This window comes from Thamnophis elegans, chromosome 3 (genome assembly GCF_009769535.1).
Source record: "Thamnophis elegans isolate rThaEle1 chromosome 3, rThaEle1.pri, whole genome shotgun sequence".
Taxonomy (NCBI): domain Eukaryota; kingdom Metazoa; phylum Chordata; class Lepidosauria; order Squamata; family Colubridae; genus Thamnophis; species Thamnophis elegans.
The window spans coordinates 67,132,752-67,152,554 of NC_045543.1; the positions used below are offsets into that span (position 1 = coordinate 67,132,752).

The 19,803-nt window shown below is 38.1% G+C and overlaps 1 protein-coding gene across 1 annotated transcript; it reads left to right on the forward strand.

Moving 5' to 3' along the window:
• Positions 1 to 622: 622 nt before the first annotated feature.
• Positions 623 to 18,551, forward strand: HACD4 (3-hydroxyacyl-CoA dehydratase 4). The gene is made up of 7 exons (XM_032214314.1): positions 623 to 716; positions 2,756 to 2,869; positions 6,324 to 6,451; positions 13,188 to 13,300; positions 14,450 to 14,556; positions 16,324 to 16,455; positions 17,660 to 18,551. Exons 2-7 carry the CDS (start codon positions 2,773 to 2,775, stop codon positions 17,740 to 17,742), a joined length of 660 nt encoding a protein of 219 aa, XP_032070205.1. The 5' UTR covers positions 623 to 716; positions 2,756 to 2,772; the 3' UTR covers positions 17,743 to 18,551.
• The last annotated feature ends 1,252 nt before the right edge of the window (positions 18,552 to 19,803 follow it).

Genomic DNA, 19,803 nt, shown 5'->3' on the forward strand with positions numbered 1-19,803 from the left:
ATTTTCCTCCCCGCCCCGGGACGGCAGGGAAGCTGCCCCGTGTATGTGTGTGTGTGTGTGTGTGTGTGTGAGGCCAAACATTTTTCTTAGTCCGCTTGGAAGAGAAGTAAATAAAAATTCGCCTCCGTTGATGGCCTTCTTGGTCAGTGAGAGCAGAATTGCGCAAGCATTTTGTTCGGGTTGCCGGGGAAATTGCCTAAGTTTTCAACGCAAGGCTGCAAAAGAGGGAAGCCGCTGACATGCCATTTCTTAAACCGGGCACACAGAGGCATATTTCTTTGACAGCTGCAGCCGCAAGGAAAAGGCAAGGAAAGGGTCACCATCCCTGCAGAAACGCGCAGCCCGGCGTCGCCATTGCATTCCTAGCTTGAGCAAAACCTTCCGGCCCACACACACAAACACAAACACACACACAGCCTCCGCTGTTTCGAAAGAAGGGACCCCCCCCCCGTCCCCACCCCACGCTGTTCCTTCTGATCCATTAAAAGTTCAGACTTCGGACACCATCGCCGGCTTTGGCCGCACTGGCTAGAGACGTAAACGGGGAGGAAGGGAAGGGAGGGAAGGAGGAGGGAGGGACGATTTCCAGCTCGCCTCAGCTCAGGGTAGGGAATCGGCCAGGGGTGAAAAAAGGAAGGCGCGACCGTCGGAGAGCGCGCGAGCCCGTAAAACCCTCAGCCTAAGGAGCGGAGAGCCGGAGCCGGAGTGCCCCGGGGGTAAGTAAGGGCTTGGTGCGAAAAACTGACAGGACTCCCCTTGTCACTGGGGGTTTCCTCCGCACGCCGCGCGTGCGCAGGGAGGTTCTAGTGAGAGGGTGAGGGTTTGTTTGAGGCTCTCTTTCCCCTTTTTGGGACCCCCCTCCTCCTTTCCGATGTTTCTGGGCAGTGGGTTGCCTCTGCAGTCTGGAAAGCGTTGCGCCTCCAGAGAGGATCCAGGACACAGAGGCTTTTGAGACGTGTGGGGTGGATTCCATCGCTCGTTTTAATCTAATTCAATCTAATTTAATCTAATCTTTATTATTGGGCACAGGTAGTCCTCGGCTTGCAACCGTTCGTTTAGTGGCCGTTCAAAGTTACAAGGGCACTGAAAAAAAGTGACTTGTGACCGTTTTTTCCCCCCTACACTTAACTGCAGCATCCCCATGGTCACGTCATCCAAATTTGGCCACTTGTAACTGACTCAGATTTATGACAGTTGCAGGGCCCCTGGGGTCACATCGGCTTTTGAGACCTTCTGACAAGCAGAGTCGGTGCAAAAGCCAGATTTAACAACTAACTAATGCAGCAACTACAGTGATTCACTAAGCAACTGGGGCAAGAAAGGTCATAAAGTGGGGCAAAATTCACTTAAGAACTGCCGCGCTTAGCAACAGAAACGTGGGTCTTAATTGTGGTCATGCGTCAAAGATTACCTGTACTTTGCCAGCTCTTCGAGCTACCAGTGGGAAGATAAAGAGATTGGCTGGATGCCGATGGAGTAGTTGAGTAGTAATGTGTTATAGTTGAAAGGAAGTCAGATGTCTTGATCAGGGTTGAATCATCCTCCAGCTACACTGGTTTCTCGTCTTCTGCACTAGAGAAGGCAGCTGTCAATTTTTTAAGAATATTTTTTATTCCACCTTTAAGTACCGTAATTCAAAGTGGCGAACGTACCAATACGCCCATTTCCTCCTATTTTCCCACAACAACAACCTTGTGAGGTGAGTTGGGCTGAGAGAGAACGACTGGCCAAAGTCAACCAGCTGGCTTTATCGAAAGCATGCAAAAAGCAGTGGCACTAAGTGCTTGGCTGCCACCAAAGGAGAAATTTGCAAAGAAGCAATGAAGTTGCTTCCTCAAATGTTATGTGCAAATAAGTGTGAGCCCTGTTGCTATATATATAGACAGGCTTCTCTGGTTTAGGAACCATGTCAAAATGCCACAGCTGACCCTTGTGGTTAACTCAGTTCCTAATATCTACGGCACACCAAAACATCCGTTGCCTTTTTAAAAAATGGAAGGAGTGGGTGACAAATATTTGACTAAGTTTGTCATGTGCCTATATTCTTATGACCCAGAAAAGAAGGGAAGTGTAACCAGTTGGTCTTAGGATATCGATATTGATTTTGGCCCCATCCAAAAGTAGCCTTTTGAGGGGTCCTTGATGTACTCTAATCTTGGTTGTTTTCTTGCAGGCGTTTCATTAGCCTAACCAGGTAACATCATCAGTGCTAGTCAATGAAATTATGTGTAATGAAACATCTGCAAGAAAACAACCAAGCTCAGAGAGCACCAAGGGGCCCTTATTTCAACTCTGAGCTACAAATATTTTCTTTTATTGGCAGTCTGTTGAATTTTGTTTCAAATGTTGCTGGTGCCCATTGTTGTTTTGCTTCAGCTAATGAAAATTGTTCTTACTCTTTCAGCTTTCTTAGCTTAAATGAGGGCTTATCATTATTTATTTTGAGTTTTTCTACTCTGTGGTTTGCCATGCCACCACACACACATACAAAAATAGAGGGGACACATTATCAGAAAAATAATTTTTTAAATTTCCTAGTACTCTAATGCAAATAAATAAAAAATAATGGTATGAGCATTCAAACTTTTAAATGTGGTTTTCTTTCTTCCTTCGTTGCTTTGGCATAATTTGTAAGATATTAGTGTGATATAGAAAATGCTTTAAAGAAAATAGAGAGCAGGTAAGATATGATTCTTTGCTATTAGAATTCTGAGATCAGGCTTTGGTGTTTGAATTAGTATTTTTGTCTTTTCAGAAAAGAACAGAAAAACAATGAATGCATATATATTCAGCTATTATTTAATTCAGTTTTGTGGACATTCATGGATATTTACCAACATGTTCATCAGATTTCTTTCATTTGGGGAAGGTAGGCTCATGTCATACATTTTACTTTTTGCTAAAGCTTGTTAATAAACAAATTAAGTATTAACTGAAGTAGATCTAACAGTGATATTGCTCTAGAAATTTGGACTTGAAAGTATAGAACCCTTTTTACCCATATATAATACGTATGTTAAATTCCCGCCCCCAAATGTAAGAGAACCATTGTATTTATATTTTTATTCACTGAGAAGCTATTTTGAAATTTAAAAAATAGTGACAATAGAACTATAAAATCAATCCAAATCAGTTTTCTGGTTGTTGTTTCTTAAAATTACATTCAGGAAACCATGGTTCATTTGTTTTTAAATATCCATTTATCTCTCTGATGATGGTCTCTTCATATTTTTCTTTGAAATCATGAGGAAAAAAAAGGCTATCAAAATGACAGCCTGACCAAGCAGTCTAAGTCCTGCCCCTTTTAAAATTGTGCTTTATAAGATGTTGCACACAAAGGGGATGAGGTGAAGTGCCCTGTCATGCCTGCCATTTTGGCATTATTGACACCTTCGCTTACAGATAAACCCTGGGGAAGAAAGTGTAGGCACTGTGGGCCTAATCATGTCTTTATTGCAGTGTTTCCTTCAGACCCACATTTCTGACTTCCTGGTGTGGAACAGATGACTGAAGGTGAATTATAAACATTAGCCTAAATGGAAGTGTAGTTCTGTTCACAGTTGGGATTCAGATGGTTGTGTGAAATAGGGTTGATTTGATCCCAGTTCCTGAAAAGTGGAAAGATTTTCAAAAATAAAGAACCAGTATTATAGATTAAGGCAAAGGTGCTCTAACTCTACAGTGTCAAACCCTGTAAATTGGAGGTGTGAAACTCGCGCTGTCATGGCGTCCTCACATTACATATCACAACTTTTTCCCCTTCACTAAATCGGGAATGGGCCTGGCCAGTGCATGATGCATCCAACCTGTGGGCCACAAGTTTGACAACCAATGATAAATGCAGATTCATTCCCCTTATGAATAAAACAAACTATGATTATGAAACTATGAATAGAACAGGCCAATGGGGTGGCTCAGCAGTTAAGATGCAGGGCTTGTCTGCTGGAAAGTCCGCAGCCCGGGTTTGAGACCAAGTGTCACGCAAGCTCCTGTTCTTACCCTAGCTCCTGCCAACCTAGCAGTTTGAAAGCATGCAAATTCAAGTAGATAAATAGGTAGCACTTCAGTGGGAAGGTAAATAGGTACTTCAGTGGCCACATGACAGTGGAAATGTCTTCGGACAACGTTGGCTTAATGGCCTTGAAGCAGAGATAAGCATTGCCCCCCTATAGTCACAAATGACTAGTGGAGTCCTTTACCTTTTTTTAATGAAAAGAACTGGTAGTTTGGGCAAATGGTTAGATCCATGGGTTTAGCCATTTCTCAAAAGTCAGTCCAGGTTTTGCTGTCCATATTAAGGTAGATAGATATTGGATAGATGGATGGATGGATGGATGCAGAGAGAGATCTATAAGTTGCTTATAACCTCCTTGAATATTATGACCTATAGTTTGAAAAAAAAAGTTAACTAGGGAAGTAGCGGTGTGAGGCAACAATCTGGTTAAGGCAGTACAATTATGTGTTACTTTTGGCAATTTCAATTACCCAAACCTGGGCCTTTTTCTGGGTGATTCTGAATGGAAATGAGATTAAAAAACAAATTGTCCCCATACTTTTGCAATATATATTCATTGACAATTATCAATCTTAATTACGTAGGGATTGGTTTTGGAAGAAAGTTCTTCTCTTACATGTTTTGAACTGTTTTTGTACTTTTCATTCCCTTTTCAGTCTTAGGATCCCCCAAATCCCCTAATATTTTATCCTTTTGTGTACAAAAAATTATCTGCTACAATGTCCTACCTGTCAATGACTACTTCAGCTTCAACCACAACAATACATCAGCACACAGTAGATACAAACTTAAGGTAAACCGCTCCAAGCTTGAGTTCAGAAAATACAACTTCAGCAACAGAGAGGTCAATGTCTGGAATGCACTACCTGACGCTGTTGTTACATCCTCAAACCTCCACAGCTTTAACCTAAGACTGTCTACTGTTGACCTCACCCCATTCCTAAGAGGTCTGTAAGGGGGCATGCATAAGCACACCAAAGTGCCTACCGTCCCTGTCCTAATGTCACCATTTATTTGTATCCATTTCATATATTCATAATCATGTTTATGCTTATATCTGTTATCTCATACATGCTTGCCAAATAATAAATAAAATTTAAAAAAATTCAATATGGGAACATCCAAGCAGGCTTGACATCTCCCAATTACAGGCAACTTTTAGCAAGATTAATTTGGGGTTCTTTCCTTTAAAACTCCATTTTCTGCATGTCCACGTTTATGCAATTCTGAAGCAATTAGTATAGTTATTCCAGTAAAACTCAAACAATTAATCATCTAGGGACTTTTTTTCAACCTTTTAATTCCTAACACATTGCATATGCCCAAACCATTTAGTTTAATCAACTGATCAAAGTTGATCACGAATATTGGAAAAAGAGAGAGGTTGTAAGTAATTATAACTGACTGTTCACTTCCTATATAACAGAAATGACATCAGACCAATCCAGCTAAAGTAAATCATGACTAAGTTACATTAAATGCACATTAATCAAATGGATTAAAGTCCCAGTGAATAACAATTGCTGGGAGACCCGCGATCTGAAAACCCTATAGCATTTAATTGCACTGTAAAAGCTTTGAGCCCATTTTTAGAACATGTGGAACTTATTACTTAAAGGAAACCCTAACATTTTGCGTCTGAAAATGCAGAGGAAATGATCAGTCAGTGTATAATCAAGGATTGATATAGCAATAAATCAAGTCCCAGCAAAAAGAACTATATTGAATAATGGCCTATTATTTTAATCGATTTTACATGAATATAGTCTACGTAAAACTGAACTAGATTAGAATGCACAGCAGCTCAAATGTTACTACAGACAGTACTTGGGATAAAATTACTAGTAGATTAACAGAATGATTTGTTATCCAAAGAAAAAAGAGAGAGAATAGAAGCCTAGCCATTTTTAGGAGGGGGCAATAATTCAAATTCCTGGAAATTTAATTCATAAATTTGGTCTTGAATTACTTTCCCATATTGTCACCAAATTAAATGCCATGTATTCTACAGGCCCATGTTCCACAGGCATGATTTCCACATTTCATCTATTCTCCTTTGAAAACCTTGTAGAAAAAATTTGCACAGTATTCTCTGTGCCAAAACATACACAAAGACAAAAACATCCAAATGTTCAGGAATTATTATTTATATATGTACAGGAAATCTTCAAAAATCTTTAAGGCCAGTTTTGGAAAGTGGGCAAGTATTAACATCCTATCCTCTTGAAGGTCAGTGGGAAGAAGGAAGAATTTGACAAAGGGAGTGTCCTAAAAGTTTAAATCAGTGTTTTTCCTTTTGCATCTGTAGATTCTGTTGCAGACACTTTCCACTCTATTGGACTTGGGATGCGTATTTGCCAGCTAGCCTCTATACTAGAGCTTCTGCATATTTGGTTTGGCATTGAGAAGGATCAGTTTTTCCCAAGATTCTTACAGGTATGGGCAAACTTATCATCATATTCAAGAAGATTAGGACTTTGGTATTTGGAATTCAATCTTCTTTGATTATTCTTACTGTTGCATAAAATCTTACAGCAGACACTTATGATGAACCTGAACAAACCCAACTTGGAAAGTCAATGAGAGAAAGTTCATACATGACTGTTTATTCACTATGGGAAAGTAAACCTATCTGTGTGCACTTCCGGGGTTATACAGTACCTGAAAGCTGCCTTTGATAATTTTCACACATGCAGTTTATGTTGCCACTAACTACTGAAGGAATTAGGAGGTGTTGCCTTTGTTTTCATTACTATGTGGGGAAAATAATTGAATTAATTTCAATCACTCTGTAAAAATAGTGAACTTATCTAGGAATCCAGATATGAATATTATTCATTGGAGTATCATATCCAAATGGGGTGATTGCATGTTTCTCCTCTCAAAAGCACCTAAGTGCTAGTTGCATATGAATTTCAGGTTACACATCTTCTCACTAAGTTTAGCTCCTGTCCTTGGATCAGGGAGAAGAGTCTCTACTTCCTGCAGATGTTCCTGGAATCTAGTTTTCATCGTATCCAACTACAAAATGAGCTAAATCATGCAGTCAGGTTTTTTTTAATGTTTCATGTTTTGTTCTTGCCAACCTTCCACCCAGCATCTTTATTTATTTATGTATTAAATTTATATGTGGTTTATGATCACACTATCATACTAGAGCCAAATCAATCAATCTTGGTAGCTAATACTCAGATGTTCTGAATCGTTTAGATAGAGGTAGTCCTCAACTTACAACAGTCCATTTAGTGACCGTTCAAAGTTATAAAGGTACTGAAAAAAGTTCCGTTCGTACTTTTTGTACAGACAGTACTTATGATTGATTTTCACCGTTATGACCATTGCAGCATCCTTGTGGCCATGTGATTTACATTTGGATGTTTGAAAACTGACTCACGTTTATGACAGTTCAGTGTCCCAGAGTCATGGGATCCCCTTTTGCAACCTTCTGACAAGCAAAGTCAATGGGGAAACCAGATTCATTAACAACCCTGTTACTAATTTAACAACTGCGGTGATTCACTTAAGAAATGTGGCAGGAAATGTCATAACATGGGACAAAACTCACTTAACAAATGTCTCTGTTAGCAACATAAATTTTGGGCTCATTTGTGGTCATAAGTTGAGGACTGCCTGTATAATGGCTTTGGCCACTGCTACAATAAGCCACTGGTTACTTCAAATTATCTTGAAAGTCCTGGCAAAATAACACACTGTTTAATTACAGTTATCAAAGGCTACCAGGAAGGAACACATAAGATATCCATTCCAATAACCTTATTGGAGCAAAAATGAATGAAGAATAATGGATCTAACACAGTGAAATTATGGCTATTTTCCTTTTCTGCCTTTTTCTGCCCGGAGGTTACACTTCCTTTTAATAGAGGTCCTAATTGACTAGATGCTCATAGCTGCATACAATTAAGTTAAGGGATACACATGGCCCTAAAGGCCACAGGTTGTCACCTCTGCCCCTATCAAGTCAAACGAGCATTTGGAAAATGGTTGTTTTGCAAAACAGTCAATTTTGGATACCAAAAGACCCCTGCAAAAGGAAAAGGGCATAAGTCAAAGAACAGAATTTGGAATGGTTTTTGTTTTCTTTTCTTTTTTTTAATAGAAAAACTGGTTAATTAGTGACTTGAAAGGAAAGGGAGAGAAACAAATTAACCAGAATGAAGATAGTTTATTTGCATTTCTTCAATAGAATTTGGATTTGAGAAAATGAATTTGTAGGATAAATAAGAACGAAGGTATAATCAATATGCCACACCAATGCACAAGATAATGACATTTTAAAAATAATTTTAGAATATGCTGTTTTTCTTTAGTGGATAGATTGACAGCTTTCATTTCAGCCTAGGCTTCTGATTATGCTTTGGGTGTAAAGAATGGCTGTAATAAATATAATGCTGAGTCAGAAGGTGCTTACTCCCACGTAACACACATTAGATTTAGCGAGATTGACAATACAATATACTCAGATTATAATAGAAGATGCATTGTAGGATGACCTATTCACTACATAGATAGGGAATTATAAATGTTTAATTGTTTACCTGGAGAACATAGTTGTTGGACTGTATGAGATTTACTTTTGACTTTTTAGGATAGCACTTTTCAATATTTTTCTCAGTCTATATCCCCTACATAACCCCTTTTTACTAGAACTCATAGTCAGTGGTGGGATTAATTTTTTTTTACTACCAGTTCTGTGGGCGTGGCTTGGGCGCGACATGGTTTGGTGGACATGGCAGGGGAAGGATGCTGTAAAATCTCCATTCACTCCCCACTCCAGGGGAAGGATACTGCAAAATCCCCATTCCCCCCTGATCAGCTGGGACTTGGTAGGCAGAGAATAGATGGGGGCGGGGCCAGCCAGAGGTGGTATTTACCAGTTCTCCAAACTACTCAAAATTTCCACTACCGGTTCTCCAGAACTGGTCAGAACCTGCTGAATATCATCTCTGGTTCTAAGTCTGAATTCTGGATACCATTTTAATGTTCCCAATTAAAAACATGGGTAACAAAAATGCTCAGTTCACAGTAGATCAGCGTTTTGGAAGAAAGCTTAGTATAGATGAAAAATATGATCAGAAGACAATCAGATAGTTTTAGCAAATTTTATAAAAGCTGTCGTTTTTGATCGTCAAATGATTCTCTATACACTAAACCTGCATCATTCTTTTCTCATTAAAACTGAGGAAACTATCTTCTAATACAGGAATAGGCAAGGTAATGCCCGCCAGATATTTTGAATTTAAATACTTATTAGTTAACATGGCTATGATGTCAAATAGCAATTCATTATTGGACTTGGAATTCAAAAGATATGCAGGGCAGAAGTTTGACTATTTCTGACATAATGTTTCGGCTCAGTCTATCATTTTCATGTTTCCTAGTATTCTATATGGTGACAATATTTAGGCAATATAAAAATGATACCAAACTGTCACAGTATTAAATAGGCAACAGATGTACAGTACTGATATCCAATCATTTCTAGTTCAAACCTTTCCTCTGCTTCTTCCTAACTGATCTTAGACAAACTAAAATAAGCTACTTTTTGACCACACCAAAAAGAAGAAAAACGTGTTTATACAAATCATTAAAATCATTTTTAAGCAGCAAATTAAAATGAGATATGATATCATATTATCTAAACTTGCCTCCAGGGATACAAAGATAATTCAGAGGTTGAGAATTGATAAATTTGATTTGGCCAGCTTTAAGAGTCTGTTATATACATGTGTCCTTCCTATGAGCATTTTTATTTTCTTTTGCAACACTCAAGGCAAAATAAATCCAGAGCTTTTCATGCATAATTTCCAGATTCTTGGAATATAATTTAATGACAGATTAGCATCTTTAAATCTTATCTTCTTCCCAAGAACTTGATTCACTAGCTTGAAAGGTATTGTCAGCGAAGATGACCGAAGTATGTGCACAAATATTTTCCCAAATTTATTGTAAATTGTGCTATATAAATGTACATTTTTTGCTTGAGTTTCTTGAGTTAGGTGTGAAATTTAAAGATTAGAGTCTCTTGATGGCACAAGACATTTCACATCCGAGATAAAAAGCAAGATGTTGTTCTCCCTCTCTATTATAAGAACTGATCAGCCCAGCAATTCAATTTATTTTGACACGGGTGCTGCTGAGCTATGGCTTCTCTTTTGTGGGTGAGGGTGGAAAACTAGTTAGGGAGCCCAGTGCTTTGCCTTCCAATTCTTGGATACTTTTTCCTGGATTTAGGATCGGCTGCTTGAGACAATTGTGCTTAAAGACAAAAACTGGCTTTATTTGGATGAGCTAATTCTTTCCCTATATACTACATGTTTAAACGGGATTCAGCATTTTTATTTCATTTTCTGTGACTGTCTATTTTGTGGTCTCACTAGCTCTTGCTTGCTGACAAATGTTATATCTTGCAGCTATGTCAATGCGCCATTGTTGCTATTTTGTCATGCTGTTATTTGCAATCAGACCGTGCGATATTCTTGCAGCAGCTAACCAGGTGGTCCTCAACTTCTTTTCAAAGGTGGCATTTGCTGTCTGTTGCTGGTTTTTCAGTTTTGTCTTTGAAGCATATGGTTCTTAAGACTTGATCTTGTACAGTCAGGATTAGACCCTCTGTCTCTTTCTTCAATTTTTCCAGCTCTTAGTCATTGTCAGATTATATGCTTTGACTGCTATTTTTTTTTATTTACTGGCCATGTAATACTTTGCCTTGCCATGTCTCCTTCCTGTTTTCCATTTGGTCTTTCTTGTAGGGCAGTTCGGTCTCTCCAGTACTCAGTAAACCTTCGTAGCATACTAGCTTCCATGTCCTTCAGATATTCTTCCAATGCCCTTTTCTTCGTCTTCAACTATTTGGTGTACTTGCCACCTTCCATTCTCACCTATCTTTCTTGGCATGTAGAATCTGTCAATGTTCCTACATGGATGAAAGGCAAGATTGATTGTCATTATGTTTCCAGTCATTACGTGCAGAGCTAGGCACTGTGGTCTTTCATAGTTGACAAATGGACATTTTTGTTAATATATAGATTTTATAAACACTGTCTAAGGCTTTTTGGTATGGCACCAACTGGAACCACCATGACTGGTGTATGCCATAATCTTTCAACTTTGATTTTTGGATCTTGATAGTTTATGATCGTATCCAATTCTTGCCCTTCCATTCTACCAATCCTTGGTATTGCGACATCAATTACCCACTTTCTTTTTTTTTCAACCAGAGTTTAATCTTGTATGTTATGAGCTAAGACCATATCCGTTTGTATTCAAAAACTCACACTATTTTAACCTGCTCATTTTTACAACTTTTTCAACTATCTATTCTCACCACTTTTTCATTATTGGCAAATGATTGTTTTAACAGATGTTCCAGTGAATCATTTTGGTGACTGCAGTGCCACTGTTTATAATATGTTTGTGCATAAACTGAGTATATGATTGGAGTATGTAATGAATGAGTATCACTCATTTAGTGCTATTATAATGTCTAACAGTCACCGAACAAACGGTCAGCAAGCAGGAATTATAACACTGAACATTTTGTTCAGTAATTCAAGACAGGATATATCATATTCCCAAAGCCATTTTTTTGTCCACAAGTTTGTGGCAATGATTAGGCCATTAACATACTGACTGATCTAAAGTCTCTCTGAGACTTTCCCTAATTGAAGGTGAACTGTAACCTGCATTCTTGGTTTCTGCCATCACCCCTTTTAAAAATGTGATCTTTCTGGGATAATCAGATTAGAATTGTGTCTGGACATGACACACATTGAATAAATTGCATTTTTCATGGGGGTGGGGAGATGGGAAGGCTAGAGGAGGAAATCTTTCTCGCTAGAACAGAATGTGAACAGAATTTCCTAACCAAGTTAGGATTTGAAACACACTATATATTTGTAAACGTTGTTTTAATTGTGGGCTATTAATTGATTTAGGATCTGCTGTTGAACTGATTAAGCCACAAAGTAGCACCTCAGAATCCTGAATGTCTGCTTAAAAAATGGGGAATGGAGTATAAAGGTAGAGGGAATTCAAGAACAATAGTACAAATGAAAAAGAAGGAATTTTTGCACACATTTTATAAGATAGTGGCACATGTTTTCAGTGTTTGGCATCTGGTTTTAGAAAACAGGATGTGGAATTTGGATTTCGAACTTCAGTCTTTTTAAAAAATGAAAACCAACCAAATGAATATGAAAATGCACAATTTCAAAAAAGTATCTACAGGATGAAAATGTGCAATTTCAAAAAAGTATCTACAGGTACCGGTAGTCCTTGTTTGCAGTTGGGACCAGCAACTGTCATTAAGTAAAACTAACTGGGAAATCACAGGTGCTCAACTGTGCTTTCCTTTTCTTCACTCCCTGCCCTTTGTTAATGCTTATTCTAGTGATTCATAGCATGATTTTATGGCCTTATTTCATCTTTCCTTTGCTTTTACAGACCTATGATGGTAATAAACGTGAAGACGTTGCAAAGTTACTTTTTCATCACTGTCTTAACTGCAAAACGTTGCTAAACCAAGCAATGAAAACAAGGATTACCTGCATATATTTAACTAAAGAACTAGTGTTTCACCCCAGTTCAAATATGTAGCTAAACTTAATTCTGATTTGCATAAAATAAGTCACCTTCACACTGTATTCATATACTCAAGGTTCTGCAAACCTGCTACCCATTTTTTTATGGCAACTCAGTTGTTTGGAAATTTAGTGAGAGGGCAAATAATGCTACTTATTAATGGATAATAATCTACTTTGCAAACTAAAGTTTTCTAAGTTAAAATAGCAGAAGCATTTAACGTCAAAATTAAAATATAGAAAAAGTGTATTTTATTGTCTTAGTATTTAGTGCATCCAATGCTGCACTGCTGCAGCTGTGTTTATATAATACTCTGATTAGATAAATATTTTTTAAATTCATCGTGGTATGTGAATTCCGCCTCCGTGCTTATCAATATATCAAAACCAGAAAATTAGGGTGAGTAAATAACTTAATTGATTGAAGGGCTTATGTCACACAACTACAGGCCACTTGTCTTCTACGATACAACTTTTACCATAATGGAAAATAGTATCTCCTATGGCTGCTTTTATCACACTGATAGTCCCAAGAGAATTAATTGAGAAATAAACTATTTGACTTTTTCCAGATCACAGAAAGAATTGTCATCTTATTTGTTGCAATAGCAAGTCAAGAAGAAGTTCAAGGGAAGGGCATTGTATGTGTCTTATTTTTCCTTTGGAGTTGCACTGATGTCATCAGGTGAGAATTTAATGCCACTCCTGTGGAAACACAGCCAAGATGTTCCCCATATTTATCTTCCCTGTATGGAATTCACTGAGAGGTTTCCTTTGCAACATAGCTCAAGAAGATAAGGATGTGCGTTCTCTTACCAAAAACATTTAACTTTTCTAGCTATAGATCACATATTGTCTTCTTTTATGGAACATTATCAATAGAAAGCAATAACCAGAATATTAGAATCCAAGATTTTGATAATATCAGAATACCCAGACCATCTGAATACTGCAAACACATTATTAATTAAATCATTTGCTTTAGACTCTGTTGATTCCTGAGAATTGAGGCAACACAAAAACATTGTATGATTCAGTGAGCAAAAATGTAAGCAAACTAGTTTCTCGAGGTTCCTGCAATTTATTGGAACTAATAAAAAACAGAAGGTCACTGCTGATTAACTGTGATTTCTGTGAAACCTAGCAAATGTTAAAAGAGTTGACCAATCAAATCATCCTTCCCAAATATGCTTTTACCTTTTGGTCTGTTTTCAATTTGGCCAGGCAGGTCAGGGATGCTGCAGTCCCCATTTGGCAAAGAAGGTCAACTGGCGAGAACAAGGACCTTCTCTGTCGTAGGTCCCAGCCTCCTGGAATATTCTTCCTTTGATATCCAGTTGAGTCCAACCCTGTTAGCCTTTCATAAGGTTATGAAGATAGAGTTGTATTCCTGAGCTTGGAGCCTTGAGTGTGCAAAGGGCTTTTTCTTTTCTTGGTTGCATCAACATCCATAGTAGCAGCTTTCTTTGGTGCCAACTATATATTTTTGTAGTGTTTTAATTGTTCTAATAGTTTTAATTGTTCTTATGTCTTATGAAGTACGCCACCCAAGATTACTTGTTGAGATGAGTGGTTATTAGAAATCACATACATACATAGTACATCAATCAATCCTCTTGACCAGGTTTCAAATATAATCATTTCATCATTTCTAGTAACAGTCTTCTAAGTTGGAACAATGGCATTTATAACACAACTGCAGGGAACCTGGGTTATGAAGGCTGCATGGGATCTCTCTGACCCATAAGCAACCAGTACTAATCATAATGATACCATATGCATTATTTATTTGATAATATGGCACACAACTCCCTTGCCTTGATTTTCCTTCTAGGTACACATACTGCATATTATTGGAGACAGGGATATACTTTCAGGGACTTGCTTGGCTCTACCATTCGCTGTGGATTCCCTTCTATCCTCTCTCTGTTTTGGCTCAAGGTAAGAAGAGGAAGAGGCTATAATTTCTGAGATTGCAATTCTGCACAGGTAGTCCTCACTTAATGACTCTAATTGGGGCCAACATTTCCATCACTAAGCAGAATGATCATTAGGTGAAACATTACATGAATGCATAGCAGTTCTGGCAGTGGTTGTTAGGGGAGGACCATGTTGTTGTTAACTGAGGACCTCATTTTTTTGTCATGCCGTTATACTTGCCTCCATTCAGCGTCCTCCTCGCCTATGGAGGCACCCATCTCTGCCCCTTTGATCATTAGCCACACTCCATTACACTCCACTCTTGGCCATCTTTTTCCTCCTGCGGCTAATGATGCATTCCTAGTTGACCCTTCGTGCAAACTTGTAAAGAGTCAGCAAGTGGCCTCAGCCAGGTACACCTCAATAATGGGAGGAAGATGATGGTAAACATCAGCTGAGGGTGGCAGAAGCAGGCGATGGTAGAGTGCAAGATGGCCAAAAGGGCAGAGATGGGGGAGGGAAGATATGTGGGGAGGGAGTTGAAGTACATGCTGTAGTCGTTTGTAAATATGGATGGGCTGTCTGGCACCCATATGACCACAGGGGTGCTTCAGCGACTGTATTTTTGAGGACTGGCTGTAACTGCCATTCATTCAATCCTACTGTAACTTGAAATAGTTGCTTAACAAATGGTTGTTAAACAAAGACTGTTTATACCTGTATATACCTAATTAGCAGTAAGTTTCATTGGATCATTCAACTTACAACAGTTCATTTCGTGATTGTTCAAAGCTATAGGTACTAAAAAAAATGACTTATGACCATTTTTCACAGTTATGACCTTTGCAGCATCCCCTTGCTCACATAATCAAAATTTAGAAGCTTGGCAGCTGACTCATATTTATGACAAATTGCAGTGTCCCAAGGTAACGGGATCTCCTTCTGTGGCCTTCTGACAAGCAAAGTCAATGGAGTAGCAAGATTCACTTAATAATTGTGTTACTAACTTAACAACTGCAACAATTCACTTTACAACCGCGGCAAGAAAGGTAGTAAAATGGGGCAAAACTCACTTAACCAATGTTTCACTTAGAAACCTAAATTATGGGCTCAATTGTGGTCATAGGTCGAGGACTACCTGTAGATGTTTATGGGCTTGTAGAATGTGTTTATTATTTGCAGTAAGATAAATATGATGGCTCTCCACAAGAAAATATTTCCAATAAAGAGTCACATACTTTGCAAGGCAAATATTATCCAGCAACAATTGTTCCAAAAGTTGATAATTTTTTCTGTGATGCTACCTCTTGGAAAAACGATTTCTCTAAAACAGCATGGTGTGTGTGTGTGTGTGTGTGTCTCACAGGAATACTCCTTCAAATCAGCTTCAGTTCTTTAGAGTAGAACAGGAGCATCCAACCTTGGCAACTTTAAGATGTGTGAACTTCAACTTCATGGTGGATGGGGAATTCTGGGAATTGAAGTCCATAAGTTGCCAAGGCTGGGCATCCCTGAGGTAGAAGAAAGGATTTGTGCTCTTCCAGGTGTACTGAACCACAGCTCCCAGCTATTGGCTATATTGTATAACTATGAAAATTGGGATTCAATTTAATCTGGAGATTAGCCACTCGTGTTCTATAATGGAAATTGCTAATTGTGAATCTCTAGTCCTGCTTGAAACCTGAGCCTAACCTATATCCATATGAATTGAATGTATTATGCAGAAATGAGACATTTCTACGTATTTGGAAATTTTCACTTGGCTGATTTTTCTTTTTTGTCCCCCAGCATTTGCCATATATGAATCATTGCCTCACTTTGAAACCTCAGGCACTTACTCCATCCGAATAATCTTTCCATTTGATCTAACTATTTACTTTCCCTATGTACTGAAAATGTACCTGGCAATGTTATTTGGGGGTAAGTTTTTTTATTTCTTAGCAAATATACCATAAGATTTATCTATAATGCATTGGCAGGATTGGATAATACACTCTCATCCCTCACTGGGGCCTGATTGCTATAGGAAGTTCTTTATTCACATAAGCCTCTGCTCTCTCATTATACCAGTGTGGAGTTTAGAGGTATTCAGCACAGTTACATCAGATTCATGGTCAAACTATATACTAACTCTGAAACAGCTATAAACAGATGGGTACAGTATATATTAATGCAAAGTTCTCTTCAGCCATAGTGTGTTTTCCCACAGATACTGAATCCCAAATGGAAATAATCATGCCTATTTCTTTAAATGATTTAAATGACAATATATTTTCTAATTGTCAGAAGTGGGCTATTCTATCGGGAGCCATGGTCGCACAGTGGTTAGAATGCAGTATTGCAGGCTAATTCTGCTGACTGCCAGGAGTTTGATTCTGACTGGCTCAAAGTTGACTCAGCCTTCCATCCTTCCGAGGTGGGTAAAATGAGGACGCAGATTGTTGGGGGCAATATGCTGACTCTGTAAACCGCTTAGAGAGGGCTATAAAGCACTGTGAAGTGGTATATAAGCCTAAGTGCTATTGCTATTTTGTGTGTTCGGCTATTTGGATATATGTATACTTATATATGTACTGTTCAGAACACAAATTAATATTGCCTAACACACAGATGTCAAACTCACTGTGTCACGTGACATATTGCAACGTTTGCCTTCGCGGAGCTGGGGTGGATGTGGCCTGTGCATGATGCATCCGGCCCACAGACTGTCAGTTTGACACCCCTGATCTGAATGATCAAAAAGAATGAGGATTGTCCTGCTCTCATGGTGATTTTCCTAACACCATTTCAAGTAATTTTGAACCTAATTTCCATCTTCATTTTGGTAGTAGGCCTAATACAGATTTTAGTTTTTCTGAATATATTAAACAATAGGAAACAAAGAATCTTGGGGGACTAAGCAAAGATCCCCGTGGTTACTGAATCAGGAAAATGTGCTATTTTTTTAATAAAATATAAGTTGCTGTAAGTTAAATTAATAATTTCATTCATTTTAATATAAATACATTTGAACCAACTTTAAGGCCTGAAGATTTGGGAGAGAGACTATTATTTGATAAGAGTAATGCTATTATGTTTTTTTCTTTTCTTTTTATGTTTCAAACCTGCTTTGGTTTGGGTTTAGGTGCATACTTCATTATCCAACATCTTTATATGGAACGGAAGACTTATCTAGGAAGCAACAACATCAAAGAGAAAAGAAGCTAACTCATGACAAATTTCATCTTCTATGAAACAGCCTTTGCAACAATTACTAAAATATCAAGATCTAGTCATTTGGAGATTTCAAATTTTAAAAAGCATACTACACTTTCTTAGCAATTAGATTGTGGCTCACAGACTTTGTATACAGAGGCACATCAGGCAGAATCAAAAGAATTCCTTGACTGCTTAAAGTTAAACATTTTCAATAGCTTCTCATTATATTCAGTGGAATGCAAAAGCTACGTGCTCTGTTGCTGTTACAGTTAGGCAGGATGTTATGTACATGTATGTACATAATCTATATCTATACATACATACATACATACATACATACATACATACATACATACATACATACATACATACATATATACAGAGAGAGAGAGACAGACAGACACTCGAGAATTCTTTTAAAGTTATCTAGGAAGTGTTCATTGTTTCGGACACTGCCAAAAAGCACCACAGCCGAAAATGACCTTATTCTTCCAACCTAAGTTTTTATCAGTTGGTACCTTTGAAGAAATATTATGTAGAAACCAGAAAGAATGAAATAATTTGATAGCAATAATTAACCTTTTTAAAAGTAAGATATATTGTCGAGCACTTTGTGCGCACCTGAAATTTTGATTACGTGTCTGGCGATATGTTGCAGGTTGTAACATGTATCCACCCAGCTACAGATAAAACAGGAATGGGCTTTCTATAACTCAGAACCTTATTTATTCCCAAATCTGTATTTTGCTATTATTCTGGAGCTTCTTTTTTTTTAAATAGTTTTTATTAAACATTATTACCTTTAAAAACAGAAAGAAAAATACAACAACATAAGAAAAGACAAAACATACATAACAATATAAAGTAAATATACAGCCTTTTGTATCGGCATTCATTAGTTATACATTTTTTTTAAGCGTAAAACATACAGATACAAATACAATTTTAAACATACAACCCCCCCCCCCCCCCCCAGTGACAGTCATTCACAGCCCAACTTTTTTTTCCCCTTCCTCATTGTTAGGTCTCTAAGCCACATCTTCTCATTACAAAGTTCAGGGATCTATTACAATACCCATGTTCACTTTTAACTTTCCCCATTTTAAGTCCCTGCTGTTCTCCTTGTCGCCCACATATACCATAAGTTCCAGCTAAGGTAATGTTCCGTTTCTCCTTTGTCCCTCAGCCAACCCGTCATTCTATCCATTTCTGCACATTCATAGATCTTTTTAATTATAGCATCTTCCGACGGTATGGTAGTGGATTTCCAAAATTGTGCATAGGTTATTCTTGCGGCCACAATTATATGTAGGCTCAAATGCCATATTGAACTGCTTATGTTTTCTGGTTTAATGCTTAGTAGAAGGTTCTCGGGTCTCCATTCCATGTTTGCCCCGGTAATCTCTTTTAGCCATTTTTTAATCCTTTTCCAATATTTCGTGGCCTCAGTACAGGACCACCAAATATGGTAGAATGTGCCATCCTTTCTTCCACATTTCCAACACAATGGAGATAACCCAGGGAACATCTTGGCTAACCTCGTTGGGGGGGAGTGCCACCTATAAACCATCTTGTATATGTTTTCTTTGAATGCTGTAGATATTGTAAGTTTAATGGTCTTACGCCATAGATCCCACCATTTGCCCATTTCAATTTCATAGCCAAGGTTTCTCTCCCATGCTATTAGAAGGCTTTTGTCCATCTCTTCATTAGCATCTTGGCAGGTCAAAAATTGGTAAATCTTCGATAACATTCTCTTGTCTCCACCAAACAAAATCTTATCTAGCCCCTGAGGGTTTGGGTAGATCCCAAAACGTACCTTATCACTTTTAAACCTGTCTCTAACCTGTAAATATTCCCACCATTCCAAATTCCTGTCCTGCTGCTCTAATTCCATCTTTGTTTTCATGTTGCCATCTTCTGTCATGATATCTTTATATGTTATGTTTCTTGTCCAATTAAATACACTGGGATGTGTTAAGGCCTCTAATGGTGCCAATCAGCACGGAACCCTAAGATAGTATTTTTTCCTCATCTTTTCCCAGACCCCCATCAAAATCTTCCGAATAT

What these genes read in the sequence shown, in the direction of transcription:
- HACD4 (XM_032214314.1), top strand. Translation starts at nt 2,773, where the DNA reads ATGAATGCATATATATTCAGCTATTATTTAATTCAGTTTTGTGGACAT. An exon ending in AGTTGCACTGATGTCATCAG is followed by an intron (nt 13,301 to 14,449) that starts GTGAGAATTTAA and finishes TTTTCCTTCTAG; the next exon opens with GTACACATACTGCATATTAT. An exon ending in CCTGGCAATGTTATTTGGGG is followed by an intron (nt 16,456 to 17,659) that starts GTAAGTTTTTTT and finishes GTTTGGGTTTAG; the next exon opens with GTGCATACTTCATTATCCAA.